The following is a 24248-nucleotide window of genomic DNA, read 5'->3' on the forward strand; positions in this document are numbered from 1 at the left end:
TTTACAAGTTTGCAATTTCTTCTCTTTTATTGTAATCTATTAGCACAGTTTAAAATGAGTAACATTTTGCTGGTAAATGAGTGTTAATGAACTGAATGGAAAAATCTGGATAAATGCAGTATAATGAAGAAGTATCCACCATCTCTGCAAAGACTGCTGACTCCAGCACTTGCGTGATGCTGGCGAACCAGGGAACCAGCCAGAGCTGTGTGTGCAGCGGTGCTGGCTGTGCATGAGATCAGCTGGAATTCAGTACAGCTAGAGCTAGTAAGGCAGTAATAAATCCAACTTACGGACAGATTTCATGCACTGTCACTAGCGGTACGTAGTTTGGACAAAACCCAGTGAAGTAGACCTGGCCGATCTACTGTGCCATGACATGATTAAGCAGCCCAGGTAAACCATCTGGATACTACATCCTCCTGTTGCTACTCTGAAAGCAAGTCCAACAGATTTAAGTGAAGAATGGCTCTTTCTTTTTATTTGCCTATAGACCAGAGGCTAAGATTTGGAATGTGCATCTGTTATTAGAGCAGTGTATGTTGAACTTTATTGTCTTCAGGAAGATGTTCACCATTTCTCTCATTCAAATCATGAGGTTTTTTTCACTGGTACGAGTAAGGAGACTTTGGAAACAATAGAAACCTGATAGTCTACAGGAATTGTGGAATTGTGAAATAGTGATAAGGTTATTGAAGAAGTTGTCTCCTCTAGAAAACAGACTGCTGGTCTAGGACACAGGAAACCTAGGTTTAACTTCCTGGCTAATATTTTCAATCTTTGGGAATTTTTCATATTCAGTTGGACATGCAAACCCTATTCTGCAACAAGTATTCACAGGAAGCTTGAAGTACCTGTGATATTACATGCACTGCAAAAATAATAGTAAAAAACTTAATCATTAAATGTAGGCTGTGTAAAATGATTTACTACCTGAGCAATGAACTTAAAAATAACAACCAACAATATGATCTGCTTGATGAAAACTATGGAGGCCCTCTCAAAAGTGTGTTTATAGTTGAATACCTTATTCAAAATACATAAAATAGTTCTAGATGTATTTTCAGGTATCTCGAAAGAGGGGAGATAACGTGATGGAAGTTTTGCTTCAGTCCGACCATTCCAACTTCCTGAGAAACAGCAGTAACTGAAAGCAAATTTCAGTTAAAGAAAAAGACATTAAGAGCTTAGAAAGTACTATTTAAAGTGCATCTGAAGTGTCAACACTTGGCTAAGTGTAAAGTAGTACCAAAAAAAGTGTATGAAAGCTAAAAGTCATGATTTCTTATTAGCCATGAAGTAAAATGCACTCATAGACTGTCACAGGCTGGGGTGCATTTATTACCTTTTGGTACCTGCTTTGTATGTTTGAATCCTGAGTAATCTCCTTGGAAAATAGGACGCTACTTAGATCCTCAAATACTCAATGAGTTGGGGCTATACAGAGAGAAGCAGGATGATAAAAATAGCATTCTTTAATATCAACTTGGGTATTAAGTAACCTTTCCTACTTCTGCACACTTGTGTTTAACATGAAACAACTTTGTTTCTAATTTAGCATGCATCAGGGTGTGTTGCCTTTTGACCTAGGAGTGTGTTATCTGTTTAATTATCCTCTGTATTGTTTTACTTTTCCTTGAAACTATCCAAACAATTCAGTGTGGCCCTAGCAACCAAACAATACTGTTTAGCAGAGATTTCCTATGGCACTTGCTCCCAGATTTCCCACGTAGCACTAGCTCGCATCAGAGCAAAGAAACAGGATATTGTTTCAAGTGAATAACATTCAGTGTTTTCAAGCAATTTATGAAAGTAGTTTTTTGTTTTTGAACTGTTGTGAGTGGTATGATTTTTTGGTTCCAGATTTCATCTCAAGTTCTGTAGAATGGTCCATGTTTTGAAGCTTCAAAACAATGTTTGAAACTTAAATTTTCACTGGCAGCTAAGAGCAGAGAATAGCTTATGCTTCAATGGCAAAGAATTGCAGAAAGAAATTATTTAATCCTGCCTGGTAATGAGATATTTTTTCCACTAAAAATGCTGTTTAAAATCCACCCTTCTTACAATGTTATCAATTGCAAGTTCATGAGTAAATGAATCCCACTGAACATAATTATACCAGATAATAATGTTGTTTTGACCTAGTTAAGAAATCTGATAATAGATTTTGACTTTTCTTTAAGGAACTACTATATATCTTCTCATTAAACACAGTCAAGCTCCTTCCCCTTTTCCCCTCCTATGTGGTTTTGTTCTGCGTGTGTGTAACTAACTTACTGGTTTTACATAGCAGATAAAACATGAACATTGTCAGATACAAGGCAAGAGTCATTAATGCGAACCATTAATGCTGTCATGAATTAGAGTCCTCAGCATGTTCGTAGATGAAAGTAAATCCTAGTCATTTTTTCTGCCTTTTGAATACGCTGGCATTTCAGCAAAACTGAGATATTTGTAATCCTCTCATGACAGCATTTATAACTGCTTCAGTTTGACATTTTTTTCTTGGTTCTTTGAGGAGGTTTATTAGCAGCTGAAGAGTTTGTGCATGTGAACACAGAGATTAGTAACATGCACGACTGTAGGATAGCCTTAAGTCTGCTGTGCTGCTGGAAGAGTAAAAAGGCAAGTGCTGTCCCTGCATTGACTCTCCCGTTTGTACTGGCGCAAGCGTATGTGCGGTCATGTGGTGAGCGAATTGGACAACTGATTGTGTCAAAATTAACCTGGAGAAAAAAATTAATATGTATGCTGCTTTTCCAGTTCAGTTCACACAGCTGCACACTTGTGTTTGCTTGTACAGGAGGAGCATGGTACAGGGAGGAGATAGCTGGCTGGGAGGGGTTGCATCCTTTGACAACATACTGCAGCTTATCCCATCTGAAGGGGGCCGAGTGAAACTGTAGCCACGGAGTGGGGTCCGTGGCATTGCAGGCTGATGTAAGGCCGTCCTGGTACCACCTTCCCCTGGCTTCATGGTTGTGCTCTCTGCCTTGCACTGAACTTTCTGCAACACTTCTGGGAGCTGGTCTGGTTGTAGTCCAGTTGCTTCTCTTTTTTTCTTGCCAGGGTTAGGTTTTTGTCCAGTTTACCCATTTTGAGTTGATTTCCTATGTTGTCGCAGGAGCCTGGGGGAAGGATTTGCCTGCAGTATGCCTGGGTTTAGTTCAGTGTAAATAGCCTTGGGGTTTCATCCTTAGTGAAAGAAGCTGTATTGTAGCTTTGGAAGTTAACATACTAAGATGGTCTCTTACTGAGGATTAGTTTACTAATGCAAAGTAAAGACAGTACTTCGAAGATGATCAGCTCTCAATGTTTTCCCAATTCTTAAATGACAGGGGCTTTCTAAGGCGATCTTTTGAAAACTGGAGATAGGAATGTATTGTGTAAACACACTATTAAGACTTGTCTACATAAAGCAAATCTAGATGTATTTCTGGGTTAAGGAGCACGTTAGTCCTCAGTTTCCCTATAGAGGGACAAGAGCTGGTTGAGTACCAGGATCAGGAGCGTGGACTGGACCAGAGCTGTGGTATGTTCCCTTAAGTCGCCAGTCCTGATGCGGGGATTGTGGCACACTCCAGTAGGTAAGTCTAGAAGGAGCCAAAGCAGCTGCTTTGCTAAATTTTTTTCTGACCAGGCACAGCTAATGATGTTCAAAAGGAGATTTAAACTTCTCATTTCTTTCCAGTCTGTTAGCTTCAATATGTGATTTAAAATAATAGAGTCCAATTTGTCTGTTGAGTCGAACAAAGCTTTAGCTTTCTGCGAAACTCTCATATTTAGGAGAGAAGCAACTGTTTACTTACAAATGTGTGGTATCTGTTAGGAGTCCTTAGGTACTTGATTTTTTATTTTGTTCGCCTGCAGATGGATATGAAAGGAGAGTTGTTCAAAATCTGTGTGTTGCAGTATTTTTCTGTTTTGTCAGTCTCATACCTGGTGTTTCTGTTTGCTACCTACTATGGCTAGGAAGGATATATTTCTTCTTTTCGCCTCTTCTCTCTTCACACCTCTGTGCTTTCGTCCTTGACAGGTAACGCATCTCGTGCGTTTCCTGGGTTGCCTTTGGAAGCATCGGGGCTTAAGAGTAACAAGAGCACAGATGCTGGAGAATGTAGACATTGTAAAGAAATGAAATATTTTATAAAGCGCCTGACACATTTATGCCTCTGTACTGAGGGACAAGCCAATCATCCGATATGGGATAAGAAAAAATTTTTCTTTCAAGTCAGATATTTCAGGTTGTTGCCTTTCTTTGCAGCATGCACTTTGGTCTGTTTCCTAACACCTTTGTGTACTTTCATCTGGTGAACTTCCACCATAGGGATCTAGAACATGACGGTGTCTTTGATCTCCCATTGCCTGTGCGGTGTGGCACACGCTCTTCTGTGTCTTTTAGGACCTCTGTTACTGAGATCAAAGTGCTAGATCAAAGCGTTAGAGGATGTTCAGAAATGCTTTATGGCATGCAGTGTGCATGCCTGTCGTTCTGGCATTGCCCCGGTTGCTGGGAACTCGGCTCTGTGACCTTGGCAAGTCCTTCCAGCCTCAAAGACAGCATACTGCAATTTATGTACAGGAAAAAATAAGCATCACTCCAACTAAACAGCAAGTTTGTACAAAAAATACTTGGGGGGAAAAAACACAGATCATAGGTAGTAGTACTCCCAATCTTATGCAAGGTAACCTTCCTTTTGGATTAGAGGCTAAGGTAGTTGTGACTGTTCTGTTTTCACTTACGCTGAATTGTTACTCACTTCAGTAATGCGTTTGATAAATGAATACTTTCTATGGAAGTTGAGGAAATCTGAGTTATGTAAAACGTAACTTTCTGAAGTGATAGAAGAAATTATGAATGGCTGAGACTCAAACTTGGGAAGACGCAAAGTGAAGTGACCAAAGGTTTGGTCTCCGTGGCAATTGGTATTTTCATGAATAAGTTGAACACTGAAAAAATGTTTGAGTAAAAATTGTGGATAATATTTAGTTAATGGGAGAATTGCACAAGTTCAAAACACGAAACTTTTGAAAGTTCATCAAAATTGGTCAAGTGAATCTCCTCACACTTTAACTGCAAAAAGCCTTAAAGAAGCTTACCTGAACAAGTCGTGATATGTAATGTCGTGATGTGTAATACAATAAAATAGACTGAGACTAGGCTCCTTACACAACTATCTTGGGAAAATAAAATCTTAATATCAACAGGTAAGAATTCTTAATATCAATACAAAAATAATGTCTGCAATTATGGGATATGCTAGAGAAATATCAGACCTTTCTGGGTAGATCTGTGGCATTATTAGAAATGTCAACAGTTATTTTGATTTATAGTGTACAAGACAAGAATTGTAATTATTTACTGTAATTGTTATGTCTGTTAAACTCATGTACAAGTGAGTTCCAATATTTGATTTTTGGTACTGCAGTTCACATTGCGTGGCAGCTGTGATAAAGAAGAAATGTTTTTGAGTGCTTAGGGAGAAAAATAAAATTAAAGGTGGATAAATATATGTAAACTTAGTATATGACAATTTCAGTATGAGAGTGAAAGCACTAATCCTTAGAGAGGGAGACTGATATATCCAGTGTTACTTATATTGATCAATTAATTAATATTTCTGGTAAGGAACAAGTCTTTCAGACTTGTGACTAGAAAGTGGATAAAAATAGTTAGCCTGCCATGTCTAGAAAGAGTTTGCGTTCTTGTTCGGAAAATCAGCTTACTGACAAAAAGTGCCAAGGAGGGCCAGGGAAGTATTTCCTTTGAAGATATTTGGACACCAAGTAGAAACTTGAACTTCATGGGCTATTTATAAAAATTGGATCAAGCAGATGCCTCTCACAATATAGGGAGATAATGCTTTAAATTGAACCTTTTGATTTTTAGTCATGCTTGTACTGAAGATACCAGATATTAAAAGCTTTAAACTTTATCATGATCATCACAGAGTTGTGTTCAGAATGGGGCTGTTCAGACAGCATAAGACAGTTTTGTGTTTTATCAATAACAAAAATGAGTTACATTGTAAACTCTTATGCAACTTATCTTTAGGGTGGAATTTCCCACCCAATTTAAAAAAAAAAAAAAATTCTTGTTGGATGTTATAGCTAGTTATTTCCATCTTCTGGTTTACAGAATTTACTGTGTGAATACATCTGTGTGGTGGACAGGAAAGTAAAGAAGTGACAGGCACTGTGTTTAGCAGCTCTGCTTTATCGCTCTTTATTTTTCTTTTTTTTCTATAGCCTCCACGCCACCCAGCAGAGTAAATAAACGCAGAGTTTCTCCAATTGTTGTTTCCACCTGCGAAAAGAGAGGCAGCATCATGTCTAACATTACTATTGATCCAGATGTCAAACCTGGCGAGTATGTCATCAAAAGCCTCTTTGCTGAATTTGCTGTTCAAGCTGAAAAGAAAATTGAAGTTGTAATGGCTGAACCTTTGGTGAGTCCTTTTTTTTTCATAGTATCGCTTTAAATGGCCCTGCTTTTTTTCTAAAATAGGCTGATTTATCATATGTATGGTTACTGAAAAAAAACATCCGCAGATATGGTTGACTTTTCAAAGGGATTACTTCGAGAATAAATAGTCTTCTGCAAACAGGGTTGCTACCTGGATTAGGTTTTATTGACTTCCTTTAAAACTGTTATGTAGTGGTTACTGGGAACAAGACCTCTTAGTATTCGTAAGTTCTATAAAGTTACAAAAGGAAATATTGACAACAAAAAATGTTCCTTCGTTAACATTGCAAAGTGTTTTCTGTTGATGTTTCTTTGAAATAATGCTTTGATAATATACTTTCAAGAAAAGACGTGTTTGGTTCGTTTTCCCAAGTGATGACACTAACACCTGGAAGAATATAGTAGCCAGTATGTATTGCAGATTAGGCAAAATGCAAAATCCTGTTGGTGATCCAGACCGCATGATCTTGAAATAAATGTTGTTTGTTTGTTTGTTTGTTTTAACTTGGAAATATCACTCAATTGTGATTGATTTTTTTGTTTGTTTGTTTGTTTGTTTGAGCTGTGAGTTAGTATTAGTATCCCTTTAAGGTGTGGGGTTTGGGGTTTTATACACAGGTGATTTACCATCCTGATGTTCAATGGGAAATGCAAATGCACCCTCCAGTCTCAACATATGACCTGTAAAGGTCATACCCAGTGCATTGCAACTGTGATCGGATCAGAACTTTCTCTAAAATAATATTATTTTTACAAGTATAATATAATAAAGCAGTAATGTCTTCCATGTGGTAGTGCAGCTTCTGATGTTCTTGACTTTGCTCCGTTCCTCAACGTTCTTGTCCCTGTGCTTTTCTTCCTTCTTTAATTCCCATAATAAATTTGTTTTGAAGATAAGTTGGTCATGCAATTTTTCTCCGTCTTTTTCATTCAAGGATGCATATAGCCTTTTGGGGGAAGAAAGCCCTCACGGCCACCTAAGATTTAATTTTAGTGGTGAAGATTCATGAAGTTCTTACTGTATAGCTTAAAAAAAAAAAAAAAATCATTATTTTACAAAACCTGAAGTTTACTGGATATAATTGCGATATTAAAATTTTTAAAATATTAATAACCCCATAACTTTGTGTAGTGGCAGATAATCACGACTCTGCTATGCACAAGGCATGATGTCAAGATTATGCTATATTATGGGCATGCTATCAGGTAAACGGTTGTTCTAGGCGTCCCATTTCCTCCAAATAGCTTTAAATAGCTATAAAAATAAGTTTATCCGTCCCATACTGCTCTACCTTGTTTCCTACATACCTCTCAAATTTGATAAGAAACGGGACAGATGCACGCCTTTGTTAAAATTTGCTGCAATCATGTAGTCATCCTGTGCATGGAAGATGTGTCACAGATGCTCATGTAAGAGCAATACATGACTATGTAGAACGAACTTTACAGTAAGCCGTGTTTGACATGTTGAATTGAGCATACGGTGGCAGTCTTAATTCAGATGTTTCTCTTCCTTGTAACCATCGGACTTTAGCAGTTTCTAAAAGAATTTGCTTGTTCGTTCATTCTTTGGTCACCCCTCTGAGGAAGTAGGCCTGGTCTTGGGGTTGAAAGGGGCACGTGCTCAAATGCTTGCGTCGCCTTTTCTCCTTGTGTCAACACCCGCTGCCACCCACCGCGTGCCAGGTCCCCTCACTATCTCTTCCTCTTGCTGCTGTCCTCTGCCTAATTTTTACCTACTTGTTTTTGCACAAGGTGTGCTTCTCCCTGCTCATTTCTTCTAATCATCTGAAAGTAGATTATAATGTACAAGACAGGCTTCCTGATTTCAGAATTGACAGAAATCCTTCCATTATGGCTACAGCCCTGTAGGACGTTTTCCATGTTGTTCAGCCAGGAATACTTCCTGCAACATACATTTAATCTTTATTTCTATATAGATGCAATTGTTTTGTTTGAATGCAATTTAAAGTTTTATTAGTTCCTTACATATACGCAGGGGGCTGTAATCTCTGCATTACCATCTCTTGGACAAAATAGGACAAGGACATAAAATAGATTTGGCATCCAATGAATTTGAGTTGAAATCTTAAAATTAAGTTCTTTTAGTTACAGGCAAAAGATAAAATAATTTGCAGTGATAACTAGAAAGTCAACTAAATTGAAAGGCCTCTGTTTGCAGCTGCTGCTCGCAGAAGTGTTCTTTATTGCTGTGAATGACCCCGTTACAGAAAAAGGCACATGTGAGGACTTGGACCCCAGTTTTGAAACTTTGAGAAAAATGTTATAAGCAGTCCAAAAGAACACAAAAAGGGGGCTGAACATGTTCTGTGGATGGGTCATCTTCAACTAAAACCAGCAGATCAAAGGCTGAGGAAAAGGAAACATCTCTTTATGCACAGCTACATAGGTATACATTGTGCGTGCGGGTGTGCATGCGTGTGTGTGTGCGTGTGTGTACCAGGTAAGCCTACAACTTAAACATAACTTATCTGTTTCCTTATAGACGTCCAAAAGAGTTAGGTGTTCAGGAGAGTTTGATAAGAAAGCACAGAAACGTTTGTAGGAATAGGGGTGCGTAAATGGTGAAGAGTACATGGTTAAGAAGTGAGAGGAGAGCTGTGGGGGTGGTGATGCTGTGGGTGGAAAAGCAGGTAGCTCCACTCGGGGTGGTCGGCGTCCCTGCTGCTGCGAATGCAGCTCCCTCAGCCCCTTTTCCATTCATCTGCTGAATGTATGGGGAGGGCAGCACTTGGCCAGAATGACAAAGGCTGCCTGTGATTCAGATATGCTGAACAGGGCTTTTCCCGTAGACACAGCTAGTTTGGAATTAAATCTTCTAACCGAAATACTGGTAGCAAGGTAAACATAATAGCCCCGCAGTTCACTTGTGTTGGAAAACTTGTCCCTAGACCAGATTAAATAAACACTCCCACAACAGTCCCAGGCTGCGTCTCCCTGCCACGCTGCTAACTGTTAAACATATGTTTTAAAATCTGTTAATCATACAGAAATGAAACATCTTAACAGGTTAAAAATTAGAAAACTCATGAAACTAACAAAATAATGCACTTTTCAAAGAAGAGTGATTCCCAGCTCTTTTGTCTGGTGAGGTTCTATGGTGATTGCGTGAAGTCTGCATTAGTCAGGATCTTTTACTAATAAGATTCTGAAATTGTTATTTTGTGTGTATACAGTATGCTTTGGGGTAAAACATGAAATGATAAATATTAGTGGAGTAGTCATTTGTGCACGTCTTTTTAACAGTTCTGTCTGGGTTCATTTGCTAAGTTGAATTCCTTTAAACAAAATATTTTAATGCAGTCAGATGTAAATTTGCACATATAGCCAACGTTCCTTATTTCATACTGATGGGAAGGAAGGAATATATAGAAAACCAGCAATGTAAAAGAGGTGCTAGAAGCTGTGGAAAAGTGAAACAACCCGAGCCTGTGTAATATAGAGAGGTGGAAGGGAGTCCTTAGGTGTCTGAATGAAAGGAAGTACTAAAGAAGTGGGTTTATTTTTGTATGTAGTATTTGATATAAATACTGACTTCAGTTCTAGTGTATGACATTTAAAAAGAAAGAGAAAAGGCTGAAGGCGCACAGGAATGGTACTGAAATTGGAGAAAAGGCTTTACAGGAAGAGAGGAAAGCCCTTTATCATTTTAGTGTGATTTGATTTTGTGGGATGACTTGGCTACAAATAATAAAGTTTATGTGGAGAATATATATAGTGTTACATAAATCTTTAATGTGTTAGATGAAGCTAGGCTGTTGGATGAAGCTGTTGGAGAGAATTTGGAGCCAGAACAATTAAAGTTAGGAGCTAGACACTTCTTAAAACTTGAAGATGAACGTGTCAGCAGGGAAGCAAAAATGAATAATAAAAAAAAAAAAAAAAGTAACTTCAGATCAAGACAGCATCTGGGGGTGAGGAGATGGGACCGTTTTGGCCAGATGTACGAGTTTCATCTAAGAGCAACTGACTTTAATTTTAGAAAGTACCTAAATGGTCTCTCTGGCTGTGAATTTACTTAGGATACTCAGTGAGTAACAAAGTAGTTTCCTTTCACTGATTTAATTAAGAGTTCTCTGCTTGCAAAATTTTAATACTGCAGAGTTTCCAAAGTTATGGAAAGAGCTTATCAGCAAATGCTTAAAATAAGTGTTTCAAGTATTGAGCGTAGCCATGGGAAGGAAGATCATCCTTTTAGTGAGTAAATTAAATTAAAACACCTTCCCCCCTCCCCCCTTTTAAAAAGAATTCTTCTAAGTCTTTTGTGGTATTATATAGGTTTAGAGGAAATAGGGCTCAAACACAATTTATTGTAGCTTAAAGTACTCTTCCTCAGCTGTGCAAGGATGACTGTGAGGCATGATACCAGCCTTCCCCAAATGTCAAACAAAGTATACCAGTGAAAAAGATTAGTTATAATTCAGTTACTTTGTATTTTGTCAGCCTGCATGTAAATATAGATGGTTAGAATTTAAGCAGAGACAGTGTAACATGGTACCACCAAGTTACCAAGCTGGTAAGTAGGTCAGCTGCTAAGTTACTGAATCGTAGTTCAGTCTCATGTCTAAGTCAGAACCAGCAAGAGTATTTTGCTGGTGTTGGCAACAGGCTTATTTCATCCCATCATGGAGAAACTAAACATTGCTCAGACTAGTACTGTATGCTTTTGCAAGTCTTGCCTAGGTGCTTTCAAAAGCTTATCGGAAATAGGTAAAATTTAGCACACCAAATTTCTTCAGCGCAGTGTTTCTCATATGCTGCTGTGACGCCGGGGCAAGGATGCAGGTGCTGCCCAGCGCTTGGGCTAAAGGAGGCAAGACAGCATCGCTTGCCTGGTTTCTTACTTGCAGCTTGGAGGACAGAAACAAGTACGCCAGTTTTGCTGTGTTCACCTGAGCCGCCCTGCTGAGGTGTGCTGGCCACCTGAGGACGGTGTGGTGAATACTGGAGAGGGGCCAACGGGTGGTACCTTTTTCCACGGGCGCAGTTGTTTGCACAGCACACGCAGGTCTGTCTACATCCTGATCTCTGCTGCCTGCCATATGTTGACATTTCTGCTTTACACAATGGATGCAAACTGCTCTTTGGTTAATTCAATAGTGGTTCCCCCCCCACCCCCCCCGTTTCACTTGTAAAAGATAAATGTAGACCTATTTCCATCTCTCTCTGAACTTCAGGAAGCCAGAAAAATAAATCTTAAATTATTAATTCGGTGAAAGTTTCCAGACCTTTACTTTATGCTGTTGGATAGATTTTTGTAAGTCATGTGAGATGACTGGGGCCATGACAAAGCAGAGTTAGAAAAAGACATTGAAAGAAAATAAATTTTAAAACCATACAAATAATTCAAAGGCCTTGATAAACCTGTGACTGGGTTAAAGAGTATTATTTGGTCATGTCACATTTATGTGGTGGGTGTTACATTAACTACGGTGATATTTACCTTTTAGCAGTTAAGATTTTTAATGCTGAGGAAAAAGAGAGGATTATGAACTTGCAAGGTGTTCATTCTTTCTGATACTATGAAATCTGAAAAGTTATATCAACATTTGATGTACAGAAGTGTCTCAATTAGTATAGAATGGGGGGGGAAGCTAAACTTTCAGAACTATCTTAAAAATAGTTCGCTATCTATTGACATGGATTTCAACTTATTGGTCTAAAGACTGAAAGATTATTTGAGTGTTCTTTGATTTGTTATCATTCGTTTCTTTAGCTATTTCTGGTTTTAGATATATGCAATGGGTATAACAAACACAGTGCTTGTTCACCTGTGTAATAGTTTTGTAGTAGCGTGGTGGAAACATGGCATGTCAGGGCATTGTATCATAAGGAGACTTAAAGAACCTGACCTTTTACCATCTTCTTACAGGAAAGTCACTTCTCCATCTTCTCAGGAAATGTTTTTCTAGTTATTTTCCTTCAGCTTATTCAGCAATATACAATGTTTATATAGGGTGGAACATTTCTCATGTTTCTGCTTTATAGATAAGATTACAATTATTTGTGCAGTTTATCTAAAAGCGTAGTACAGATAACATGAATTCATTTACAGTAGATATTTCCTTATAAAAAAAGGGGAGGGAGGAATTCTAGTTGAAAGGGGATTCTTATTTGCAAGTGCTCTATGGAGCTTTTAGTATCTGCTGCAAAATGTCAATTCTCATCACAGTATTTTGAACAGACTTAACGTGTAAAACTACATGAATTTCTAAGATTCAAAAAAGTGTTTATTTGCCAGTATCTGAAGCCTTTCCCCCCTTCCTTTTGAATACACAGTGAAAGAAGATTGGCTAATACATCCGTTGATGAACAAATAGAACTATTTCAGAATATTAAATGCGTTTTCCTGAAACCACCTTATTTTTTAAAATATTTTTTTATTAAGGCATACTGGAAGTGTACATAAATGACAGTGTTTTCTTAGACAGTTAGGTGGGTTTCTTTGGATTATAGAAAGTGAAAATGGTCTGACGTGTGAATTGCTACCTGTATTAGTTCAAGTTATACTTTCGGAGTAGGCAAATGTTTTTTGTCTGGGCAATGTTGAATTCAAGTTTTCAGAGGCTGTAATAGTTGCCAGAGATTGTGTCCTTTTGAACACTAAAAACAGCTGCACTCACAGCAGAAAATGCCAGAAATTGTCTTGTATGTTCAAGATTACGATTAGGACAAGCGAAAATAAGATGCCAGTTTGAATCTTGGACATGGTACATGCAATCCCAGTTTGTATCTGTTTAACATATAGCCTGTCTGTTGCAGCCTTGCAAGTGTTAAATGCCAAGCAATACTGACCTTTTAAATTCTTGTCAACAGCCTGACAGCATGGGTGTTGTCTGTTAGTAAACTACTGAGCAGTTATTTTGTGTTAACTTGAGGCACAACCTGTTGAGAGCAGTACTGGCTATCAGTACCGCTGACACCTCCTTTTACACCCCGGACCAGGCAAATTAATAGCTCCTCTACCTTACTACTTGACTTAATTTGCTCCATAAAAGCTCTTTGTTTGCTTACTGCAATCTAATGTGAGCTGTTAACTCCTTACCTTGAGTACTTTTTCTACTTTCCTCGTCAAAATTAAGTGAAAAGTAGTTTAAAATTTCTTTAAATAGCAAGAAATGCTCATCACATCTTTATATATCATAGTGCTTTGTAGTATGCCCTTAAAGCTGTTACTGTGGCACTTGGCTTACTGTAAATCATTGACCCTCAGAGCCAGTATGTGGGACTTAGTCTTTTTTTTTTGTGTGTGTGTTTTTTTCTTTTTTTCTTTTTTTTTTTCTTTTTTCCTTCCCCTTTTCTTTTTCTACTTTCCAGGATACCCTGGCAAGAGACTATAAAAGTTGTGTTTCTTGTAACTATATGATTTGGTACTCTCAACAGTGACTAGTAGGACTTACTATTGCATTACTATTACAGTTCATAGAATCATAAAATCATTTAGGTTGGAAAAGACCTTTAATATCATTGAGTCCGACTGTAGACCTAACACTGCCAAGTCCACCACTAAACCATGTCCCGAAGTGCCATGAGTGTTTTGTTTTCTTAATGCTTTAATTCTCACTAAACTATTTTGTCAGGAATATGATTTGATTTTGCTTTAACAGACCAGTACGTCTTATGGTAGTGGTAGCAATGAAATATTGTAATAATTAAATTCTAGTAATATTACATGTTTTCTGTACCTTACAAAGTTATTTCAAATGTAAAGTTATTATTGACATACTCCTTTTCCTGGACTAGGTTTTCTAGCTATTTTTTCATTGCAGTTCAGGGAAAGCACAGACTGGAAATGCATTGAACAATTGTGTCTACCTTTGTGAGGCATTTTAAAATTCATTCGTGTAGCTTACAGTAAGTGCTTTATATGAACATGAATATGTTTGTTAATTCACATGGGAATGATTTTCCTTCTAAGTTACACTTGGCACCCACCACCAGCTATCTCTGTTGAGCACACTGCTGTAGGCCCTGCTGTTAGGGAGAGGTGTTTGGCATTTTCTATTTGTCAGTCTTTATTACTATTAAGCTACCAAATTAATTTTAGATCTGTATTCTTCACATCTTCAGAAATGGTTCTAGCTGAAAAATAATGCAAATATTGACATTAAAAGTTCTTTCTTTGTTCTGTAATATAACTGAGAAAGAAGGAATCTATCTTTGGTAACAGTTGATTGCATTGTGAAATTCATGTTTCTTTCTTTTTTTTTTTTCCCCCCAGGAAAAGCTCTTGTCCAGATCTCTTCAAAGAGGTGAAGATCTTCAGTTTGATCAGGTAGGAGCCACATAATTGAAGGCAGTTTTTATTGGGTTAAGGTTGCCTCTGTTTTTGCAGAGTAGTTGTTCCACTGTTGTAATGACCTGGAACATCCATCTCTGAATCAGCGTCAGAAGGTTTAGGCCTTGAATGTTAGTTGGAGTTTATTTTCCATTGTAGCTTATGATAGTAAGAAACTACTAGAATGGATTAATTATTTGAAGGTGGCAGTGAAAGCTGTTGTAGGAACTGATGCTGAAATATGGTAGGGGACAAAAAGACTTAATTTATTTCTATTCCTGTTAACAGGCTTTGTGTAACCTCAGCCTATGTCACTTATTGTTTCAGTGTTTGGGGTTCTACTTTTATAAGCAAATAGTGTTAATTTCAGTAACATGGCTTTTACTGAGGGCTTTTTGATTCTATGGCAGAAGGCATAAGGTAGATTCAAAATGTTACTTTGCCCTTTGCTGTGTGTATAGTCGCACTGTGAGGCTATTCTGTTTCACTTACTGTAAGTGAACTGTACCTGGAATAACTCTCTGCTCAATTTATTCATGTTTATTGCCTGTATTTCTAATTCTTTCATAGTATATGCATGTTTTTGTCCCGTAACTACTTCCTTGCAATGGAGAGGCAGCATTCAGGTGAAGCCCTGTTAATTGCCTGTTCTTGTTCTTACCTGTTACTGAATAGCATCTTACTGCACCAAGTTTAGTGTTCCGTCCATATCTTCTGTAACTCGATTTTTGTTTCATGCTTTCCATTGCTCCTCAGATATAGGTGTTAGACATTGCAGTGAAGTCTGTGAACATGTCCCTACTTTCCAATTAATAGCCATCCGTGCACCTCTTTTCCCTCCTCCCAAAAAAGAAACAAATAATAGCATGTAATATTTGATGTATAGGTTTCTTTTGAAAGAAAACCAAAAACAAAACCACCACCAAAAACCTCACATAGCCTTTTAATGTTTCTGATCTAACCTGCTCTAAGACCATTATCTCCTAAATGAAAGTTTACTCATAAGCAAGGAAAATGGGTGAGGGGGGATAAGATAGGGCATAAATTCTTCAGTAGCTATAGTATTTTGTTTTAAAGCTGACCAGAAGCTAAATAAAATACATGATAGGGATGATCTAAGGAAATCTGTAAATCAGTAATATTACTACTTTTTCTACTAACTCTGCCCCTAACCCCCACATTTTTCCTCAGTTAAGGATGTTTTTTATAAATCACTAGTAGTCTTGTATTAAACTCCATATAGGTTGTAAAAATATGCTGAGTGAAGAAAAGTAAAAAAAAAAAAAAAAAAAAGCATATAACTTTGAGATCTTGTAATATAGAAATAAACTAATTTTCCTGAAAATGTACTTTAAAAATAATTCAGTTTGATTATATGTATATATATGTATGCGTGTTTATGTATGTGTGTGAGTTCTTATTTTGTTCTTTTGTTATTTGTAATCTACTTCAGGTTCATCGATATCAGGTTCATCTGAATTTTAATGGTACTGAAAAACTACTTTAGAGAGTCAGAGCAGAATGGCTCCCTTGTGATGACAGGAATTGTGAATGTTGATAGGGAATTTTGAACACTGTTTGGCAAAAGGAATTAAGATTGTTTCTCTCTGTTCATTGCTGGGTGTAGGAAACCCCTATCAAAATCAATTCTCCAGCAGTGCAGAAGACTGCAGAGTAAAAAGAGACTGGCAAAGTATGGGAGGGAGGAGGATGCAGAGTGCACGGCCACAGCATCCAGTGACACAGCAGAGGAGCTAGAGCTGTTGCTGGGCCAACCTTGTTCACCCAAAGATCTTTATGGAGTTAGGAATTAGAGTCTAAAAAGCGGCTTTAGCTGTACTGGTATAGTGTCTGAGCTAGTAAGTGTAGTACTTTGTGAATAAAGAGAGCATGACTGAAACACGAGAGGGACTCTGGGAGTAAGAAGGTATGTAGTTAACACGTTCTCTCAGCTCAGTAAGTGATGAGAAGAGGGACAGAGGAGGAAGGCATGTAGTGTTGCCTGTCCCTATCATGAAAAAGTAAAATAGCTGTTTAATGGGTTTATAAGTTGTTTCTGTTGGAAGCATAACCAGACCAAGAGGGCTGCTACTAGATCCGAGTGTGCAAAATCAATAGTTTCTAATTTGCAAATAGTACAATTCTTTTATTTGTCATTGAGGTTTTAACTGGAACAAAAATGTAAATTGAGCTAAAAGAGATGAAACTTTGGGAAATGAGAAGGAAATTTTTATGCTGATACACTTCTAGACTGTTAAAAATTTTAGCATTTTAGTACCAGTGCTTTCCCTTTATCATTCCCAGCGCATCAAGAAGCTACCGGAGAGGAATTTTTTTATAGAGCATATATTGCATTTCTTAAAATATTTTTGCTTGTACAGCTTGAAACTGAAATAGCTTGTATTTTTCTTCTTTTGTTTGTTGTAGGAATCATACTTGGCAATTTCCTACTCTTGTCCTAAGACACCAAAACTTTATGATCACGCAGAAGCATATCTTGGCCATCTCAGTGACTTTGCTGAAAGCAGATGTGTCTCTCAGGTTCAGGCTTGTTTGTGATTAGGCACAACTTGAGCAGTGTTTTCAGGATCAGGATTTTGGCCATAGCGGGAATCTGGGCTCTAGCATCTTACTATAATTTTGCATCTCTCTTTCCTTACCTCTCAGTGTGCCGTTGGGTACGTTAAGTGCAGCAATTAGCAGTGTGTTACGGCCTTTAAGACTGAAGCATGCTTTGCTGTTTCATTCTGAGGAATATAAGTATACGTCATGATGACTAGTCCAGCCCTGTCCTCTTGGGCATTACAGGATGTGTCTTTGTCTGGATTGCTGCTTTCAACCTAGGCTTAATTTAATGGTAAAATAAAAGGGTTTTCTTATAACTTTTATATAAAATTATCTTGAATGTAGTATCCGAGCAGTATGGTAATTATTTTAAATAAAAAGGATAAGTATATAGTTCATGTTCTGCTTAGCAGCTATGTAATATGAGCAAAGATTTCATCTTCCTGATAATTCCAATGGCTTTTCATTAAAATGTTAAGGATGCAAAACTTGGCAGGAAATAAATAATTATAATGTAAAACTGATTTTTCATTTCAAGAGGAAAATCTTTATAATGCCAGTAGTTTCTGGGTTTAGCACTTTACCAATGACAATTTTTTTAATGCATGTGATCTTCTGTGGAAGACGATGTAAATTGCCCAACTGCTGCAACGTTTCTGAGTGACAATTTTATTAATACACTGTGTGATCTTGCAGTAAATCTTGTGTAAACCTAAGGAAAGGTTTAGTAAAGCTTCAAATGCAGCTTTCTTCTTTTTCTTCTACTAATAAACCCATCAGTTCAGAAGGAGAGCAGAGGAGTAGAAGTGCTTTGTTGGGGGCATTTTACATTGACAGCACAGAGTAACTTAAGTGTTGGCTTATTCTGTTTCTGTCCTGTTGTGCGTGTAGTCGCTGTATGAACGTAGCTCTGTGCAGTGTATTGGATATATCATTATTTTTAGAGAAAGAGAACTTGTTATTTTTAGAGAAAGAGAAATTAGTGTATTTCCTCAGCGTTTAGGTTACTTGGGGTATGGAAATTGACAGTAAATTCTGAAGGCAAAACACATTTTGGATTGCTGTGGTTGGTGATCCCTTGTTCAGCAACTTTAGCTGTCATTCTAAGGATTACCAGTTACGTTGATGATTTTATGCTGAGTCTAATACATTCAGTTTAGTAACTCATGAGGACGGTTCGTTCTTTCTGCTTTCTGTATCTTCCCCCCCCCCCCCCCCCCCCAAATATATTAATGCTTTTAACTTATGATTTCTGCTAGAGAATGCTAGTGAGGTCAACAGATGCTTGAATACCTCAAGCTGATGCAAGCAGCAGGCATTTCTTGCTAGTGAAATCTTGGTGAAGGTTTTTCGAAGCTTTATCAATACAAATTAGTCTTTCGAGTTCTTTTCTGATGCTTCCTCTTACTAAAGGATGACAATTTTAATATTAGCCCAGAAGTGTCTCAAATTTCCTCATAATTTTTCTTTCCTCTTCCTGTCTCCCTCTTCACAAGTTTTTGCTGTTGGTTTTTTTTCCAAGGAAGTTTGTCAGTCCTCTGCCACATTAGAAAATTCTCTTGAGCAACATCTTAATTTGTACATGTTCCATTTCATCTCACAGTGCTTCATTTCAGATCACAGTATAACTTTACAGTGGTGAAACTGAGCTGTTTTTACTGTCTGCTTCTAGAAGTCTGATGTATGTTGGTTCGTTGACTGGGTGTTTATTCTGTATGGATATCAGAGCACAAGGAGCAAGCTTACAACATGCTTGGTTTCCAAAGCAAGTCATAAAGATTCCAACGTATATTAGTATAAGAATGAAGCTATTCTCAAAATTTAGTGTTCCAAACTGCAAGGCGTTATAGCAAGCCTACACAGTATTTCTAGCTTCTCATTCTTTTCTGTGTTTAAAATACTTTGTATGTTTTTGTGTTGCCTGCAATAACTGCCTTCATCTTTTTGTGCAGTTAGCTCAATGTGCATGCCTCTTCTGCAGCAGGCATGCCTGTTTTTTCCACTGAATCCCTTGTTAGTGAGTGTCCTATTGACAGACATCTCATTATTCTAATAAAAATGTCTTAGTGAAACCTTGTTCCTCTTCAAGTTTGGAATATATGCAGTTTCTATTGTATACTGGGATGTAACATTTTGTGAATTCACAGAAAAAGAATATGATTTTACTTATTTTCAGGAAGTTTCTCCACTTGTTTGTATAATTCAGGGATTCTTCAGAGAGTCAAGAATACTACTTAATTCTTGTGACTTGAATAGCTGACTGGTTAACAAGATGAATAGAGTATTCAGATGGTTGAAAGAGATCCTTCTGATGTTTCCTTATGGTTAACCTGCCCCCATCCCTTCCCCAAACTTGAAAACCCAAGATACTTCAAATGAGGACAAAGAAACAATGACATTAATGTTACTTTGGTTTTCCGGAATAGTGAATAATAGATAAGTTATTGCATGAGGGTGGCTTCTATTGAAACTTCTTATTTGAAAGATGCAAGATGTAATTAATATGTGGCATCAGTGAGCAATGTGGTAACTCTCCTTTTCCAGCCAGTGTTTTGGGGATGGACTTGTTCCCTGCTGCCTCCCGGCAGGGAGTTTATAGCTGCTTTATGCTGTCTTTCTCCAGTCATTCTTCTGCTCTCCAAGCCTGGGCACTGATGAGCTCTGTTTAAGTTCAAGGAAGCCTCAGGAGTTTAAGTTTCATACCATGTTAAGGTCTTTGTTCTGTAGCGGCTTCTATTGTCGCTGTTTCACAGATAAGTTTACGACTCATGGGTTTTCTGAAAGAGGGCAGTAGATAGGGGAGTTACGCTGAAAATAAACATAGCTTGAGATCTAGACAGTTATGCATTAAAATAGAGTATTTTGCATTAAAAATAGAGTAGAATGCATTAAAAATAGAGTAGAATATCTAAAAAGCTCTTATTTTTGTTTGTATAATAACCAAAGAAGCATGTGTTGGAAGGTTTAGGAGGGTTATCCCTTATCTGTCATTTGTAACGTAAAGGTACATATACTTCGGAAATACATACGGCAACATTCAGGGACATCCTAGAATCTCTTCCGTTTTCTCAACGGTTTTATACGGGTTATCTGTATAAATTTAGGATTCCCTGATCCTCATGAGCTTTGGAACACTTTGCTTAAATTTGTCATAATAATTGACTTAGAGTGTCATATTTACAGTAATTGTCCTAGACGAAAACATAAAGTTGACACTTTGTAAAATTATATGATATACAGTTTTTAATGTTAAATATGAATCTGAAAGAATGATTATAATTCTAGGGTTTTTAGATTGCTTTATCATGCTAAACTATTTTTCTTAATTTTTTTCAGTTGATAAGCTCTATGAGCTCAGTAGCAGAGCACTGTCTCCCCTCCTTATTACGCACCTTGTTTGACTGGTACAGGCGTCAAAATGGAACAGAAGATGAATCTTATGAATATAGACCTCGATCTAGCACAAAATCGAAGGGGTAAGAGTTTTCCTTGCAAAAGTCTGGTTGATTTTTGTGTGCTTTCTTGTAAGAAAATGTGTGCTTTGTACTTTTTTGGCAAGTATTTTGCATTTGGATCTGTCATTACCGAAATCTGTGTAGAAGGAGCATGGGCTTCTTTGAGGTAGTGTATTTAATTTGCATAGATGATACACATGAAGTGACTTAATGATTTTGTGGTTGATATACAGAAGTAAGTTGGATGCTGATAATCCCAGGCTAGTTTGTCCCCTTTTTGAATTGTTTTGGTTGTTGGCAGGTCCTTTTAGGAGGGGGCAAGATGTCAGTGCTGCACCAAACCCCGAAGTCTTTCTAACCATCCATTTTATATACATGTGCAACAATGGTTGCATGAAAGACATGTGTACCCCTTCTCTGCGATATTTGTGTTCAGTCTTGTGTATGATACGTGTGTTCTTGATTTCTTATTTTAGGGATGACCAACAACGTGAAAGAGATTATCTACTTGAAAGGAGGGACTTAGCTGTAGATTTCATTTTTTGTTTAGTTTTAATAGAGGTTCTAAAACAGGTAAGCTCTTTTGCTTTGGCAAACTTCTAATCTTTTGCTTTTCCTGTCAGTTTTGATCATCTCCTTTAAATTTTTATATTAAAAACTGGAACATATATATGATGAGCATCTGCAAGGCTGTAATTATGCTCTTAGTTGCATAAAGCCTTTGGCCTCTCCTGTCTTTTCTTTACATGCCTGCATTATCTCAGTTCACATGTCCTGGATCCACTAAGTCAAAGCTGCTGATGTACTGCAAGAAGCAAAACTGTAAAAAAGTAACTTTTTATTTACGTTCAGTGCCTTTTGTCTGCTTAAACATTTTTGAAATACAAGGTGAAATCATTGAATGACAAGATTAAAATGTCACTTTTTAAAAAAATTAGAAAGGATATGTAATTTTGCTTTGCCTTATGATGTAGCGCTAGATGATGTGACATGTGCAATTTCTGTTAATATAAAATTTGCATTGGTGTATGGACAAGAGGATAGAGTTTGGCTTCAAGTAGCAGCATTTTTTTCTTGCGTTTTTGAGAGGAGAAAAAGATTACTGTAAGAAAGGTTTTGAAACATGAAGCAGACTTAAGCAAGTTTCATTTTTCAAATACTTAAGTCGTTTATGTCTTTTATGTATAGGTACATGAAAATTAAGTGGCTTTCTGTACTAAGTAAAGCAAGGACTATGGTTTAGTTTGCAAATAATTTGTAGATTTATGTTCATGTGGTTGTGTATGACATGTTTGTGATATAGGGAAAAATGAAAACCATAAAACAAGAGAGCTGCCTATCCATCTCTGAGACCCTGACCAATCATCCAAAGTGGTATTCCTAAACTGCCTGCACAGAGGTGCAGAGAACAGTATTAAAACCATCAGGCTCTTATGCATTAGTGTTTTACAGAAAATCTTTAGTTCATGCTCTCTCCCTGCCTAAATTTTCTATCGGTGCTAAAGAAAAAGGGAGATGGAATAGGTTGTTTAGGATTGCGGCGTTGTATGTGTAGCTTCTGTATTTTGAACTGGTACTAGTTTTTCTGTTGAGTAGAGTACATGTTGCCAGTGATCCAGATGTCAGGAGAGGTGCCAAAGTTTTGATCTTGAAGAGTCTGTGGTGACTCCCGTAATGCTTGGTGAGCCTCTCACGCTTGTACTCCAGACAAGATAGGTATTTTTCTGATAAGGATATTTTCCTCTGCTGAAGACCTGCAGTAGGCCACTAAACATAGATACACCACTTAAAAGAATCCTTTGGTCAGTTTAGTATTAAAAGTTATCTAAAAGAGGGTTTGTATGTTCTGCCTGTAATGTGAATCTGCAATTAGGCAGTCAAGCAAAGCACAGAAAGGATGGCTTTTTATCAATAAATGTATTTCCATTTACATTACTTCCATCTTCCTGTCTTTCTGGGAGCCCTATCATTGTTTAATTCTTAGAAACTGGTTTTAGAGGGTGCAAAGGGCATGATCCAGCCCTTTCTGTAATATGCACAGAGGAACTGGAGAGAGGCTGACAGACATGACCTATATAGGAACAAAAATCTTTTGCTTAAATAACTACATATTACTCATTGTATGAATATGCATGTAAATAGCCAGTTCCAGTAACTGGAAGTTCCTGGACAAATAGCTTTCTTGATACAGAAGAGTATAAAATTCTGAAGCAGTAAGTGCTTCATTTTCTGTAGATAAGACAGTCATCTTTTCTTCTAATGTATTTTAGTGAAAATCTTAATCACTCTTAAGCAGTAATGTTTAGCAGGGTTATCCTAGTCCCTACCTAAATTGCTTTGAAATTTTAAAGATATTATGACTTCATAATTGCTTATAGTGCTTTTTTTAAAGAATACATTTGATTTTTAAGCAAGTGTTTTCTTTTAAACCTGAGAAAAGTGACAAAGAGAACCTCAGTAAAAAAGCCCCTTCTAATCAATGCTTGGTTTTGGTTTCTCACCAAATTGTTACTTATTGCTAGGAAGATTTTTATATTTTGGCTGCTTTATCTGCAGGAAGTCTAAAATGAAGATGATAATCTCTTCTGCGTTCTTATTTTTTGGTTTTGTCTTCCTCTATATCGAGATGAATTGCATTTCAAGGTTAAATCGTATAACACCACACAAGGCAGAAAGTGTGAAAAGATGTATAGTTAACCTAGTCTGATAAATTTTGATGACAAATTCATAGTATTTACATTACTGTTGTTTATTTTATTATGAATTTAATTCCTAAAAGCCAGTATGCAAAATAATTTAAGAGAATGTCATTGCAGGTTGTGTAAGTGTTCATATATTGCAGAATTAACTTGATATTGTATGCCAACAAAGGATGTATCCTTTGACAGTAGTGGGAGAGATTTCTACAGGGCATCTCGCAGTACTGTTTATTTACTTCATACATACGTACGTGTATATATACATGCATCGTTACACACATATAAATGAAATCTGCATTTCAGATACCTGTTCATCCAGTGCCAGATCCTTTAGTACATGAAGTTCTAAACTTGGCTTTTAAGCACTTTAAACATAAGGAAGGGTAAGTTCCACTTGTGTACTTTGAAATATTTTGTGTGTGTTACCAGCCTATGCTTGATTGTTGTGATTGTTCTACTTTGCCTCACATGTAACATGTTGGTGATAATACTGTAAAAGAACACTGATTGATATCTTTAAACTGAAAACATATCTTGAAAGAACACAGCTGTGTTCAATATAATGCTGAGTTTATTTTGCTTAGAATATACAGAATGATTTGCATAGCCAGCCAGAGTAACAAAAGTCCGAGTTTGGATAACCGTAGTAAACTTCCTATGCAGAATATGTCCCTTATGTCTGCTCAATGAAACTCCATCACTTTAAATGTCACTCATGCATTTTATGCTTGACTTTCATTGTTTTTATGGTAATAATCCACCTT

At 37.2% G+C, this 24248-nt stretch overlaps 1 protein-coding gene across 7 annotated transcripts in view; it reads left to right on the forward strand.

Annotated features, from left to right (window-relative positions):
- The window catches only part of FRYL (FRY like transcription coactivator), a 182920-nt gene that overhangs the window by 71530 nt on the left and 87142 nt on the right, over positions 1 to 24248 (forward strand). For all 7 annotated transcript variants that reach the window (XR_014228520.1, XM_082315338.1, XM_082315339.1 and 4 more), the window contains 5 exons: positions 6250 to 6449; positions 14709 to 14762; positions 20667 to 20806; positions 21262 to 21358; positions 23788 to 23867. Coding sequence is in view for 6 of the 7 variants with exons in the window: in XM_082315340.1 (XP_082171466.1) it covers positions 6250 to 6449; positions 14709 to 14762; positions 20667 to 20806; positions 21262 to 21358; positions 23788 to 23867 (571 nt within the window). In the remaining variant the exon portion in view is untranslated. The remainder of the gene's footprint in view (positions 1 to 6249; positions 6450 to 14708; positions 14763 to 20666; positions 20807 to 21261; positions 21359 to 23787; positions 23868 to 24248) is intronic.

Source organism: Platalea leucorodia (genome assembly GCF_965183815.1).
Source record: "Platalea leucorodia genome assembly, chromosome: 6".
Classification (NCBI taxonomy): domain Eukaryota; kingdom Metazoa; phylum Chordata; class Aves; order Pelecaniformes; family Threskiornithidae; genus Platalea; species Platalea leucorodia.